Source organism: Budorcas taxicolor, chromosome 4 (assembly GCF_023091745.1).
Source record: "Budorcas taxicolor isolate Tak-1 chromosome 4, Takin1.1, whole genome shotgun sequence".
Taxonomy (NCBI): domain Eukaryota; kingdom Metazoa; phylum Chordata; class Mammalia; order Artiodactyla; family Bovidae; genus Budorcas; species Budorcas taxicolor.
The window spans coordinates 94,700,897-94,714,344 of record NC_068913.1 but is presented as its reverse complement, the minus strand read 5'-3'; the positions used below and the strand labels follow the sequence as shown (position 1 = coordinate 94,714,344).

General features: G+C 52.2%; 1 protein-coding gene across 1 annotated transcript in view; it reads left to right on the top strand.

Annotated features, from left to right (window-relative positions):
* KCP (kielin cysteine rich BMP regulator) overlaps nt 1-13,448 on the top strand; it is a 32,553-nt gene that overhangs the window by 3,663 nt on the left and 15,442 nt on the right. Inside the window, exons 3-18 of the mRNA XM_052638853.1 lie at nt 171-360; nt 441-517; nt 1,115-1,190; nt 5,819-5,886; nt 6,086-6,182; nt 6,340-6,422; nt 6,628-6,721; nt 7,558-7,646; nt 11,572-11,665; nt 11,792-11,871; nt 11,948-12,041; nt 12,370-12,455; nt 12,530-12,611; nt 12,869-13,021; nt 13,112-13,215; nt 13,293-13,386. Coding sequence (XP_052494813.1) covers nt 171-360; nt 441-517; nt 1,115-1,190; nt 5,819-5,886; nt 6,086-6,182; nt 6,340-6,422; nt 6,628-6,721; nt 7,558-7,646; nt 11,572-11,665; nt 11,792-11,871; nt 11,948-12,041; nt 12,370-12,455; nt 12,530-12,611; nt 12,869-13,021; nt 13,112-13,215; nt 13,293-13,386 — 1,561 coding nt within the window. The remainder of the gene's footprint in view (nt 1-170; nt 361-440; nt 518-1,114; nt 1,191-5,818; nt 5,887-6,085; nt 6,183-6,339; nt 6,423-6,627; nt 6,722-7,557; nt 7,647-11,571; nt 11,666-11,791; nt 11,872-11,947; nt 12,042-12,369; nt 12,456-12,529; nt 12,612-12,868; nt 13,022-13,111; nt 13,216-13,292; nt 13,387-13,448) is intronic.

Here is a 13,448-nt window from a genome sequence, read left to right as displayed (position 1 = left end):
GTCCAGACCCCAGGCCATGAGAACTGGCGCTGTCTGATCGGGATGCTGCCTGGAGGTGGGCCCACCTCTGCTCCATCAAGTTTCCTTCTCATCCTGCCCTGGCTTTCATACCCTGCGGGAGACAGTGGGGAAGGCTGAACCAGTGCCTCCTGCCCCCACCTCTTCCCCAGAACAAGGGCCTGCAGGGCAGGGTGACGCAGCTGGAGTCCTGTGAGTGCCTCCCGGCTCCCCCCCAGTGCTGGGGGCTGGGCCGGGCCTGGCCCGAGGGGGCTCGCTGGGAGCCCGACGCCTGCACAGCCTGCGTCTGCCAGGACGGGGCTGCAAACTGTGTCCCCAAGCCCGGCCCGGCCCGCTGCCACGGTGAGTGCCATCCGCCTGCCTGTGGGCACCACCCTGGGGCTTGGAGATGGCCCTGAGTGACAGCACCGTGTCCTCCCTAGGCTGCAGCCACAATGGTCAGGCCTATGGCAATGGGGAGACCTTCACCCCAGATGCCTGCACCACCTGCCGCTGCCTGGTGAGTTCTCGTGGACCCCCAGGATACCCCACCCCTGTCCCCCTCACCTCAGCTGCCTGTCGCTGCAGCTGGTGTGCAGAATGTTTCGAAGTGGGGGGTTCTACCTGCCATCCCTCCAAGCCTTGCCTCTGGCAGCCTTCAGTTGATTCTGAATTGTTGTGCTTTCTGGAGCTCAACCCCCGCAACACACACAGAGGGGTTCTTATCCTCCTGTACCCGCTCCTCACCTGTGCACCTTCAGTGTCCCCCACTCATGCCTCTGTCTCTGTCATATACCTGCCTCTTCTCCCTCGCTTGGCTCCACCTTCCTCCAGCCTTCCCTCTTCACCCCTCCATAGCAAGTGTTCGGTTCCCTTCCCAGGATCTCCCCACTCTGGAGATGTGGGTGGCTCTTGAAAGCGCTGGTTTCCGAGGGTTGAGAGTGGCAGGAGATGATGGGGGTGGGGGAAGGACATCCCTTTTCTGCCCTTGGGCCAAGAGTAGCCTGCAGACTCTGAGCCCGCTCAGCCTCTTGCTCCTCCGGTGGGTCCCAGCCTGGGGGGAAGTTTTGGTTCTGGAGGACCACCCTCCAGAGTTCTATCACCTGCTTCCCCACAGGAAGGAGCTGTAACTTGCACCCAGAAGCCATGCCCAAGAGGACCCTGCCCAGAGCCAGGAGCATGCTGCCCACACTGTGAGCCCACTCCGCTTCCTGTCTGCCCCAGCCCCACTTCCCACACTGGTTCTGGGGCCCCCAAGCCTGGCCTGCCCCCTGCCATGTGCCCAGAGGGTGCCCGCCTGCTTGCTCCAGTTTAGGGAGTTTGGAAGTGAAGTACAAGTCAGCAAATGCTGCCTCTGGCCTGGGACTGAGCCAAAGGCTTGACATGATCTTCTTCGTTCCCTCCAGGAGCTTCTAATCTAGTGAGAAGATGAATTTATATAGCTAGTGCAATACAAGATTTAAGAGCCAGTGAACAGATTAAGAGGATGCAGAGAAAGGTAGTAAGTGGCTGGTTGCCAGAGGAGAGGGCAGTAAAGCAGGGAGGGCTCTATGGATAATGGGTCATCCAAGCTGGGTCTTCAAGGGAGAGTGGGGTTTCCTCAGAAAGAGGGTCCTCTGTGCACCAGAATGCGGAGATGTGTGTCACAGCAAATCAGCCTGGGAAGGCCAGTGGGAACAGGCTGCTATAAGCCTTGCAGTTTGGACTTTCTTTTGTGGACAATGGGAGCCACTGAAGGCTGCAGAGCCAGAGTGTGGCATGTTCCAAGAGGCATTTTTGGAATATTCATCTGGTATGGGCTAGATGCAGGAAGACCAGGTAGGGGGTTATTACATGCTCAGTGGTCTGGGCATGGAGCCAGAGATGACAGTGGGCTGCAGAGGGAAGGTTGTTCCTAAGGAACATAGTTGTATGCCATGGAAGAGTGGACTCTGAGCTTTAGGAGACTAGGAAGGCCATGGGCCAGTGACATGAAGAGAGCTGGGCAGAAGTGGAGGCAGTGACTGCTGGGAAGTATTACTAGCTCATAGTTAGGAAGATAAGGTTTTCAGGTTCAGCAAATAAAAACAGGATGCCCTGTTATATTTGAATTTTAGATAAATAGCACATATTTTTAAAAGTATGTCCTGTGCAATGTGACTGGTGATAGAAGCAAGGTCCGATGCTGTAAAGAGCAATATTGCATAGGAACCTGGAATGGCAGGTCCATGAATCAAGGCAAATTGGAAGTGGTCAAACAGGAGATGGCAAGAGTGAATGTCGACATTCTAGCAATCAACAAACTAAAATGGACTGGAATGGGTGAATTTAACTCAGATGACCATTATATCTACTACTGCGGGCAGAAATCCCTTAGAAGAAATGGAGTAGCCATCATGGTCAACAAAAGAGTCTGAAATGCAGTACTTGGATGCAGTCTCAAAAATGACAGAACGATCTCTGTTTGTTTCCAAGGCAAACCATTCAATATCACAGTAATTCAAGCCTATGCCCCAACCAGTAATGCTGAAGAAGCTGAAGTTGAACGGTTCTATGAAGACCTACAAGACCTTTTAGAACTAACACACAAAAATAATGTCCTTTTCATTATAGGGGACTGGAATGCAAAAGTAAGAAGTCAAGAAACACCTGGAGTAACAGGCAAATTTGGCCTTGGAATACGGAATGAAGCAGGGCAAAGGCTAATAGAGTTTTGCCAAGAGAACACACTGGTCATAACAAACACTCTCTTCCAACAACACAAGAGAAGACTCTACACATGGACATCACCAGATGGTCAACACCGAAATCAGACTGATTATATTCTTTGCAGCCAAAGATGGAGAAGCTCTATACAGTCAGCAAAAACAAGACCAGGAGCTGACTGTGGCTCAGATCATGAACTCCTTATTACCAAATTCAGACTCAAATTGAAGAAAATAGGGAAAACCGCTAGACCATTCAGGTATGACCTAAATCAAATCCCTTATGATTATACAGTGAAAGTGAGAAATAGATTTAAGGGACTAGATCTGATGGACAGGGTGCCTGATGAACTATGGATGGAGGTTCGTGACACTGTACAGGAGACAGGGATCAAGACCATCCCCATGGAAAAGAAATGCAAAAAAGCAAAATGGCTGCCTGAGGAGGCCTTACAAATAGCTGTGAAACGAAGAGAAGCGAAAAGCAAAGGAGAAAAGGAAAGATATAAGCATCTGAATGCAGAGTTCCAAAGAATAGCAAGAAGAGATAAGAGAGCCTTCCTCAGTGATCAATGCAAAGAAATAGAGGAAAACAACAGAATGGGAAAGACTAGAGATCTCTTCAAGAAGATTAGAGATACCAAGGGAACATTTCATGCAAAGATGGGCTCGATAAAGGACAGAAATGGTATGGACCTAACAGAAGCAGAAGATATTAAGAAGAGGTGGCAAGAATACCCAGAAAAACTGTACAAAAAAGATCTTCACAACCAAGATAATCACGATGGTGTGATCACTCACCTAGAGCCAGACATCCTGGAATGTGAAGTCAAGTGGGCCTTAGAAAGCATCACTAAGAACAAAGCTAATGGAGGTGATGAAATTCCAGTTGAGTTATCTCAAATCCTGAAAGATGATGCTGTGAAATTGCTGCACTCAATATGCCAGCAAATTTGGAAAACTAAGCAGTGGCCACAGGACTGGAAAATGTCCATTTTCATTCCAATCCCAAAGAAAGGCAATGCCAAAGAATGCTCAAACTATCACACAATTGCACTCATCTCACACCCTAGTAAAGTAATGCTCAAAATTCTGCAAGCCAGGCTTTGGCAGTACATGAACCGTGAACTTCCAGATGTTCAAGCTGGTTTTAGAAAAGGCAGAGGAACCAGAGATCAAATTGCCGACATCCGCTGGATCATTGAAAAAGCAAGAGAGTTCCATAAAAACATCTATTTCTGCTTTATTGACCATGCCAAAGCCTTTGACTATGTGGATCACAATAAACTGGATCACAAGACCCTGTGGAAAATTCTGAAAGAGATGGGAATACCAGACCACCTGACCTGCCTCTAGAGAAAATTATATGCAGGTCAGGAAGCAACAGTTAGGACTGGACATGGAACAACAGATTAGTTCCAAATAGGAAAAGGAGTATGTCAAGGCTGTTTATTGTCACCCTGCTTATTTAACTTCTATGCAGAGTACATCATGAGAAATGCTGGGCTGGAAGAAGCACAAGCTGGAAACAAGATTGCTGGGAGAAATATCAATAACCTCAGATATGCAGATAACACCACCCTTATGGCAGAAAGTGAAGAGGAGCTAAAAAGCCTCTTGATAAAAGTGAAAGAGGAGAGTGAAAAAGTTGGCTTAAAGCTCAACATTCAGAAAACGAAGATCATGGCATCTGGTTCATGTTCTTCAGTTCATGGGAAATAGATGGGGAAACAGTGGAAACAGTGTCAGATTTTATTTTGGGGGCTCCAAAATCACTGCAGATGGTGATTGCAGCCATGAAATTAAAAGACGCTTACTCCTTGGAAGGAAAGTTATGACCAACCTAGACAGTATATTGAAAAGCAGAGATATTAATTTGCCAACAAAGGTCCATCTAGTCAAGGCTATGGTTTTTCTAGTGGTCATGTATGGATGTGAGAGTTGGACTGTGAAGAAAGCTGAGGGCTGAAGAATTGATGCTTTTGAACTGTGGTGTTGGAGAAGACTCTTGAGAGTCCCTTGGACTGCAAGGAGATCCAACCAGTCCATTCTGAAGGAGATCAGTCCTGGGTGTTCATTGGAAGGACTGATGCTGAAGCTGAAACTCCAATATTTTGGCCACCTCAAGCGAAGAGTTGACTCATTGGAAAAGACCCTGATGCTGGGAAAGGTTCAGGGCAGGAGAAGGGGACGACAGAGGATGAGATGGCTGGATGGCATCACTGACTCGATGGACGTGAGTTTGAGTGAACTCTGGGAGTTGGTGATGGACAGGGAGGCCTGGCATGTTGCAATTGATGGGGTCGCAAAGAGTCGGACATGACTGACTGAACTGAATTGTGCAATATTTTCGGTGTACTTATACTAAAAAATTTTGTGTTGTTCATCTGAAATTCACATTTAAGTGGGTGTCCTATATTTTATCTGGCAACTGTACTGCAGGAAGAATAGCAGCTGGTAGTTTGAAAGGTGGGACAGGGGCCCAGGTACTGGTTGAGGTCTGGCAATGTAGCCTGAAAGTCTTGGCCAAGATGAGATGAGGAGTAATGTCTTTGGAGTCATTAGATCTCAGTGAAAAGGGACACACACACACATACACACATGTGCTCACACGTGCACACACATAGCTTGTAAAATAAATGGTGCCTCAGGGCCACTGCTAGCCCATATGATGTCTTAGAGAGCTGACTCTTTTGAAAAGACCCTGATGCTGGGAAAGATTGAAGGCAGGAGGAGAAGGGGATGACAGAGGACAAGATGGTTGGATGGCATCACCGACTGAATGGACATGAGTTTGAGCAAGCTCTGGGAGTTGGTGAAAGACAGGGAGGCCTGGCGTGCAGTCCATGGGGTCGCAAAGAGTCAGACATGACTAAGCAACGGAACTGAACTGAACTGAACTGATGATGTCTTTGGTGAAATTTTTAAAAAGTCACTCTTCCTCACTGCTTCCATGTGCTGTAAAATGATGGACCTACTGATATTAGAGTCAGACACTATACTGCCATCTGCTGAAATGTTGTAGTAAATATACAAATCTGATTCTCACCTGAACAGTGCCCCTTTGATGTTTTGTCCTTGTCTTTTGCCCCAATTCTCTGGGTCCCTTACTTGAGGGCGTGGCCCTGGTTTTGCAGGCTGCCCTGGAGGCCACAGAGATGGGGAAACATGGCAATTGGAGCGCTGTGTTATCTGTACCTGCCAGGTAAAGGAATCAGAGCCTGGCCCCAACTACCACCTACATCCCTGCTGTCCAGCATACCCCAGGCCTGGCAGTGCTAAGCCTGACCTGGGGGCCAGGCAGGGCTGCTGCTGCCACCCTGGCACTGAGCCCTGGAGCTATCTAGGCCTCCACTCAGCCTGGGCAGTGGAGAAGGAAGGAGGGCTCTGTGTCTGTCCTGCAGGCAGGGACAGTGCGGTGCCAGGGGCCCTCATGCTCAGAGCTCAACTGCCTGGAGAGCTACACCCCACCTGGGGAGTGCTGCCCCGTCTGCCGGCCAGGTGACCTGCCCTTGTCTTGTCCACCCCGCCCCCGCCCCCGCCCCTGGCCTCAGCCCCAGAGGGTTCCTTACCTACTTGGTGTCATGCCTTCCCCTGGGTGATGACCACCCACCTTGCTCTCTGCTGACCAGCTTGTCTTTCTGGTAATCCTCCCCAGGCTGTGAGTATGAGGGGCAGCTTTACGAGGAAGGGGCCAACTTCCAGTCCAGCTCCAACCCTTGTCTCCAGTGCTCCTGCCTGGTGAGTCCTCCGAAACTTTGCCTGGGCCCTGCTCTTCCTGGGATACCCGCGCCTGCTCTGGGCCGCACCTGCCACTCTTTCAGCCCCTCACATACCACCCAAGGCCTGATGCCAGAGAGATTCTCCCTCCATCCCCACCCTGTGGCCCAGTCTGCTCTCTCTGGGAGCCAGAGCCTGAGGCAGCACAGCTGTGGGTGTGTTATAGAGGAGCCTGGTTCGCTGTGTGCCCACGAAGTGCCCGCCCATCCCCTGCTCCGAGCCAGTCCTGAGGCCTGGGCACTGCTGCCCGACCTGCCAAGGTGAGAGCCCCTGCCCCTTCCCTGGTGGAGCTCCAGGTGGGGCTGTTAGGCTGTTTCGTCAACCCAGAGCCCACTCTGCAGACCCCTGACCTGCGGGTCCTGTCAGCGGGGGAGCCGCGCCTGACCACACCTGCTCCAAGTTCTGCCCTTGACACTTAGCACTTGTGTGCCTCTGAGGGAGTTACTCCGTGTCTCAGTTCCCCATCTGTACAAGGGGATAATGATACTGTATACCTGAATAAACATTGACTATTACCTGCTTTGTGCAGACACCCGGTGGACCCTCGAGGCAGACCACTAGAGGGTGTCATTGAGTCACAAACTAGGACTGGCAAAGGCGGGATTAGATTACACACAGATACTATGGAAACTCAGAGGAAGGAGACCTAGTGGAGACCTAGTCCAACCTGGGCACGGAAGGGAGGGCATCCTGGGGGTGGTGGGTCCGGACAGAACCTCAAGGCTAAAGAGCAGTTCGCTAGGTGAAGGGCAGAGGGGATGCCAGGAAGAGAGAGCAGCTTGGGACTAACCCTCCATGTGAGGTGGGCGTGTGTTGGTTGGGAAGGTGCAGGCAGGTGGGCGTGGCTTACACTGAGGGGTGGGCGGCGCCAGAGACAGGTGGGCGTGGCCATGCTGGCCCTCGAAGACCTAGAAAGTCAGGCCAAGGAGCTTGGGCTTGACCCTGCCTGGGGTGCTGGGAAGCCGGGGCAAGGGGTCCAGGCAGAGGCAGGATCTGGCTGGGTTTAGGCTCCGGGAAGGACCCTCAGAGGGCATGTGGAGGAGGGAAGGTCTGGCTGAAATATCCACCAGGCTTCCTCTCTGCCTGTCTCCCTCAGCTCAAGGCTGCACAGAAAACGGTTCTCACTGGGAGCATGGACAAGAGTGGACCACCCCTGGGGACCCCTGCCGGATCTGCCAGTGCTTGGTGAGTCCCCATGCTGCTCCTGGGTTGCCCCCACCACTCCCCGACCCCGGGTCACCCAGATTCATTCCTTCAGTCCACTGAACACATCCCAAAAGGCACCGTGAGGGGACAGAGATGGAGGAGACCTAATTCTGGAGGCCGTGAGGCTGTGGAAGGGGTTGCGCCCCGTATGTCCAGTTCCAAGCACAGTAGGTGGGCAGCATGTTTGTGAACCCAAACCAAGGTGCTTCAGGTTACAGGAGGAGTGAGGCTGGGCAGGCAGGATGTGACGGGGGCACAGACTCCAGGGACAGAGAAATACAGTTGATCTGAGATGTCCGGAGCCCTGCTGTCTGAGCAGGAGCCACTCCGTGTGGACACTGAGCTCTCAAAATGTGACTGTCCTGTTTGAGATGGACGTAAAGGGTAGACTACGCACTGGATTTCAAAGACGTCTTATGAGAGAAAGAAGCATAAAATGTCTCTTAACACTTCATGTTGATTACATGTTGAAATAACGTCTTGGATACATTGGTTTGAGTGGAATATAATGTTAACATTTAGTTCCATCTGATTCTTTTTCTTTTTGAATTTTAACTACCAGGGAATTTTAAATGACATATGTGGTTTGTGTTATATTTCTATTGGGCAGCACAGATCTAGAAAAACTTCGGGGTGGGGTGGTGTTTACTTAGGTCTGAATGAGTGAGTAAGATTTGAGCAGGGAGGAATGGGGGGACACTCCAGGTGCTATAGACTGAATGTCTGTGTGCCCCCCTCACATTCATATGTTGACATTTTAACCCCTACATGATGTATTAGGAGGTGGGGCCTTTGGGCGGTGATTACTTCTAGAGGGCAGAGCGCTCGTGAATGGGATTTTGTTGTTGTTCAGTCGCTCAGCCATGTCTAACTCGTTTTGACCCCATGGACCACAGCACACCAGCTTCCCTGTCCATCACCATCTCCCAGAGCTTGCTGTAACTCATGTCCATTGAGTTGATAGTGCCATCCAACCATCTTGTCCTCTGTCATTCCCTTCTTCTCCTGTCTTCAATCTTTCCCAACATCAGGGTCTTTTCTAAAGAGTCGGCTCTTCGCATCAGGTGGCCAAAGTATTGGAGCTTCAGCTTCAGCATCAGTCCTTCCAATGAATATTCAGGACTTATTTCCTTTAGGATTGACTGGTTTGATCTCCTTGCAATCCAAGGGACTCTCAAGAGTCTTCTCCAACACCACAGTTCAAACCATCAATTCTTCAGCACCTAGCCTTTTTTTATAGTCCCAACTCTCACATTCATACATGACTACTGGAAAAACCATAGCTTTAACCAGACGGACTTTTGTTGGCAAAGTAATGAATAGGATTAGTGCCTTTATAAAAAAAAAAAAAAGACCCCAGAGGGATTTCCCTGGTGGTCCTGTGGTTAAGACTCCATACTTCCACGGCACGGGGCACAGGTTTGGTCCCTGGTTGGGGAACTAAGATTGTGTGTGCCACAGAGCACAGCAAGTACAGCCAAAAATGAAAAAAGACCCCAGAGAGCTCTCTTGCCCCTTTCACTATGTGGGGGACACAAGCAAGAATACAGCAGGACTGGGAAGATACCCTGGAGGAGGGCATGGCAACCCACTCCAGTATTCTTGCCTGGAGAAGTCCATGGACAGAGGAGCCTGACAAGCTACCATCCAAAGCATCTCTAAGAGTTGTACATGACTGAGGTGACTTAGCAGGCACTCATGCTTGAAGCAGGAACGGGCCTCTCACCAGACATTGAAACTCCTAACACCTTTATTTTGAACTCCCTGGCCTCCCAAACAGTGAGAACTAAATTTTTTGTTGTTTGTAAGCCACCCAGACTACAGGATTTTTATTACAGTAGCCTGAATGGACTAAGACACCAGATATAGGGAAGAGTCAGGGCAAAGCCTGGGGGAGAAAGGCAGGGACACGAAGGCCTCATGTCCAGGCAGGGTGCACACCAAGGAGGGCTATGATTCAGAGGGCTGAAGCCAGAGCCACAGAGCTTCCTGACAGTTCACCAAGGATGAAGGACTCCACTGTGAAGGCCATGGTGCACCCACCCCCTTGTTACCATGTGCTTCCCCTCCCTGTTCACACTGACACCCAAATCCCTACTCCACCTGTGAGAGAGTCACTGGCTGCCCAGACACTTACGGGGCTGGAGGTAGCGAGCCCAGGTATAGGTGTGAACTCCAGGGACTGGGTCTGTCTGGGAAAGACTGTGGGGAGTCATAGCAGCTAAGTGTTTGTTAAGTGTCAGCTTCTGGAGGTGGGTGCCACACCACACACTTATCTTATGCCCATACAAGGCTATGAGGACAGGACTATTATTGTCTCCTTAAAAATTTTTTTATTTTATTATTTAAAAAGTTCTTTATTGGAGTTTAATTGCTTTACAATGTTGTGTTGGTTTCTGCAGTACAACAAAGTGAATCAGCTATCAGTTCAGTCCCTCAGTCGTGTCCAACTCTTTGCGACCCCATGGACTGCAGTACACCAGGCTTCCCTGTCCATCACCAACTCCTGGAGGTTACTCAAACTCATGTCCATTAAGTCGGTCATGCCATCCAAAATCTCATTCTGTCGTCCCCTTCTCCTCCTGCCTTCAATCTTTCCTAGCATCAGAGTCTTTTCCAATGAGTCAGTTCTTCCCATCAGGTGGCCAAAGTATTGGAATTTCAGCTTCAGCGTTAGTCTTTCCACCGAATATTCAAGACTGATTTTCTTTAGGATTGACTGGTTTGATCTCCTTGCAACCCAAGGGACTCCCAAGAGTCTTTTCCAACACCACAGTTCAAAAGCATTAATTCTTCAGGGCTCAACTTTCTTTAGGGTCCAATTCTCACATCCATACATGACTACTGGAAAAACGATAACTTTGGCTAGGCTAGGATCAGTTATACGTATACACGTGTCACCTCCCTCTTGAGCCTCTCTCCCACTGCTCTAGGTCATCACAGAGCACCGAGCTGAGCTCCTTGTGCTATCGCAGCAGCTTCCCATCAGCTAGCTATTCACACGTGGTAGTGCATATATCTCCGGAGACGGCGATGGCACCCCACTCCAGTACTCTTGCCTGGAAAATCCCATGGACAGAGGAGCCTGGTGGGCTGCAGTCCATGGGGTCGCAAAGAGTCGGACACAACTGAGCGACTTCACTTTCACTTTTCACTTTCATGCATTGGAGAAGGAAATGGCAACCCACTCCAGTGTTCTTGCCTGGAGAATCCCAGGGACGGGGGAGCCTGGTGGGCTCATGCCGTCCTCCCCTCCCCCACCCCTTCCCCCGTGCCATAGGCCCATTCTCTACGTCTGCATTTCTATTCCTGCAAATAGGATCATTCTCTTTTTTTTCCAGATGGGTAAACTGAGTCACAGAGAACTTTAGGTGATATGCCAGGTTATACACCTGCATTTGTTTTTAGGGCTGCGTAAAAAAGTGCCACAAACAGAGTAGCTTAAACAGAAATTGGTCCTCTCATGGTTCTGGAGGCAGAAGTCCAAGATCGAGGTGCTGGCAGGGTTGCTTCTTACTGAGAACTGTCAGAGAGACTGTTCCAGGCCCCTCTCCAGCTCTGGCGGCTGGCTGGCAATCCTTGGCAGCCCGTGGCTTCTGCCTTCGTCTCCACATGCTGCTCTCTCTGTGCGTGTCTGTGTCCAAATTTCCCCTTTTTAAAAGAACACCAGTCATTGGATCAGGGGCCACCCCCTTCCAGTCTCACCTCATCTTACGTGATTACATCTGCTACAACTCTATTTCCAAATAAGGTCACATTCTGATGGAGTTAGGACTGCAACATAAGAATATGAAGGGGGACACAATTTGCTCATAACAACATCTAGTAAATGGATAGCTGGGACTTGAAGGCTGCTTCTGCTACCTGGCTGCGTTCTGATGGCCCCTTCCTCTGTCCCCCACAGGAGGGCCACATCCGGTGCCACCAGCGGGAATGTGCCAGTCTGTGCCCATACCCTGCCCGGCCCCACCCGGGCACCTGCTGCCCAGTGTGTGATGGTGAGTCAGCAGAGGGTAGGGGGATCGGAAAGCGGATGGACAGACTATCACAGGCCTCCTGAGAAGACCAGGACACTGACTGGCACGCGTCCCTGAGGAGGGTCTCAGGCACCGTCTTCCCAACAGGCTGTTTCCTAAATGGGCGGGACTACCGCAGCGGGGAGCCCGTGGGCTCTGGGGACCCCTGCTTGCACTGCCGTTGTGCCGTGAGTGTGGCTGCCCGGCAGGGAGGGGCTGGCGTCTGGGCCTGCCTCTCGCATGCTGACCAGGCCTTGTTGGCAGAACGGGAGTGTCCAGTGTGAGCCTCCGCCCTGCCCACCCACGCCCTGCAGATACCCAGGCAGGACCCTGGGGGAGTGCTGCCCTGTCTGTGACAGTGAGTGAGGGTTCCAGTCTCCAGGGGGAGGGCTAGCCGCTGCCCCAGGAGAGGCTCTGGGTCTTGGGGTGGGAGTGGTTCCCTCCACTGAACCTACAGAAGCCCCCTTGAACGAACCTGAGCTCTGTCACCAAGGGTGAGGGACGAGTTCTCACCTCGCCTCATGGCATGCTGGGCACCTGGGGGCCGGCAGAGGCTGGCAGGCAGGGCTTCCTGGAGGACACGTGTGACTGTCCTTATCAGGATGGGAGGTGGAGGCCTCAGGTGTGGTGAGGCTTCCCCATCAGCCCCCAGCCCTGTCCCCCTGCCCCTCTGTCATCTTGTCCAGGCTGTGAGTACCAGGGACACCAGTATCAGAACCAGGAGACATTTCAACTCCAAGAGAGTGGCCGCTGTGTCCGCTGCTCCTGCCAGGTAGGCAGTCCTGCTGTCTCACATCCCAGGTCTGTCTTGTCCCCTGAGGGCCTCTCACCCAGCCTCCCTCCTAGGCTGGCGAGGTCTCCTGCGAGGAGCGCGAGTGCCCAGGCATGCCCTGCACCCTGCCTGACTCTGGCCCCCAGCTCTGCTCAGGTGTGTGTATTAGGGGACGGGGCGGGGGACAACCATGAAAGGGTGCTGCTCCCAGCAGCCAGGAGTGTTTCTTCACAGTAAGGCGGGGGGCACATCCCTAAGTCCACCAGCCATTCCAGAGTGGGTTCAGAGGCGGCTGTGGGGATGGCGAAGCTGGGGTCCTGGGAAGGGTTCTGGGTGGTCTGGGAAGGACAGGGATGGATGGAGGTGCCTGGGTTGCCACGGTGACACCCGTTCCCTGCCTCACACCACTGTAGTCTGCGTGCTTGATGGAGAGGAGTTTGCTGAGGGTGTCCAGTGGGAGCCTGATGGCCAGCCCTGCACGACCTGCTCCTGTCAAGCTGGGGTACCTGTATGTGGGACTTTGCTCTGCTCCCCAGCTCCCTGCCAGCACCCCACCCAGCCCCCGGGTGAGTGCCCTGCCTGGAGCTAGCTTTCTCCCCTGTGCCTTGACCAGTTCACCTTGATGGGTAGGGCTCTGACCCACCTGCCCTGCCCAGGTGCCTGCTGCCCCAGCTGTGAGAGCTGCACTTACCACGGCCAGGTGTATGCCAACGGGCAGAACTTCACAGATGCAGACCCTTGCCACACCTGCCGCTGCGAGGTACCTCCCCAGGCTTGCTGCTGCCCGGCTCAGCCCCTCCCAGGACCCACCACCATTGCCCTCTCACCTGCTCCCAGGATGGGACCGTGACATGCTCCTTGGTCAACTGCCCTCCCACAACCTGTGCCAGGCCTCAGAGTGGACCCGGCCAATGCTGCCCCAGGTGCCCAGGTATGTACTCACTGCACCCGCGTGGCTTGGGGGACCCTTGACTCTAACACTCCATGGCCCCT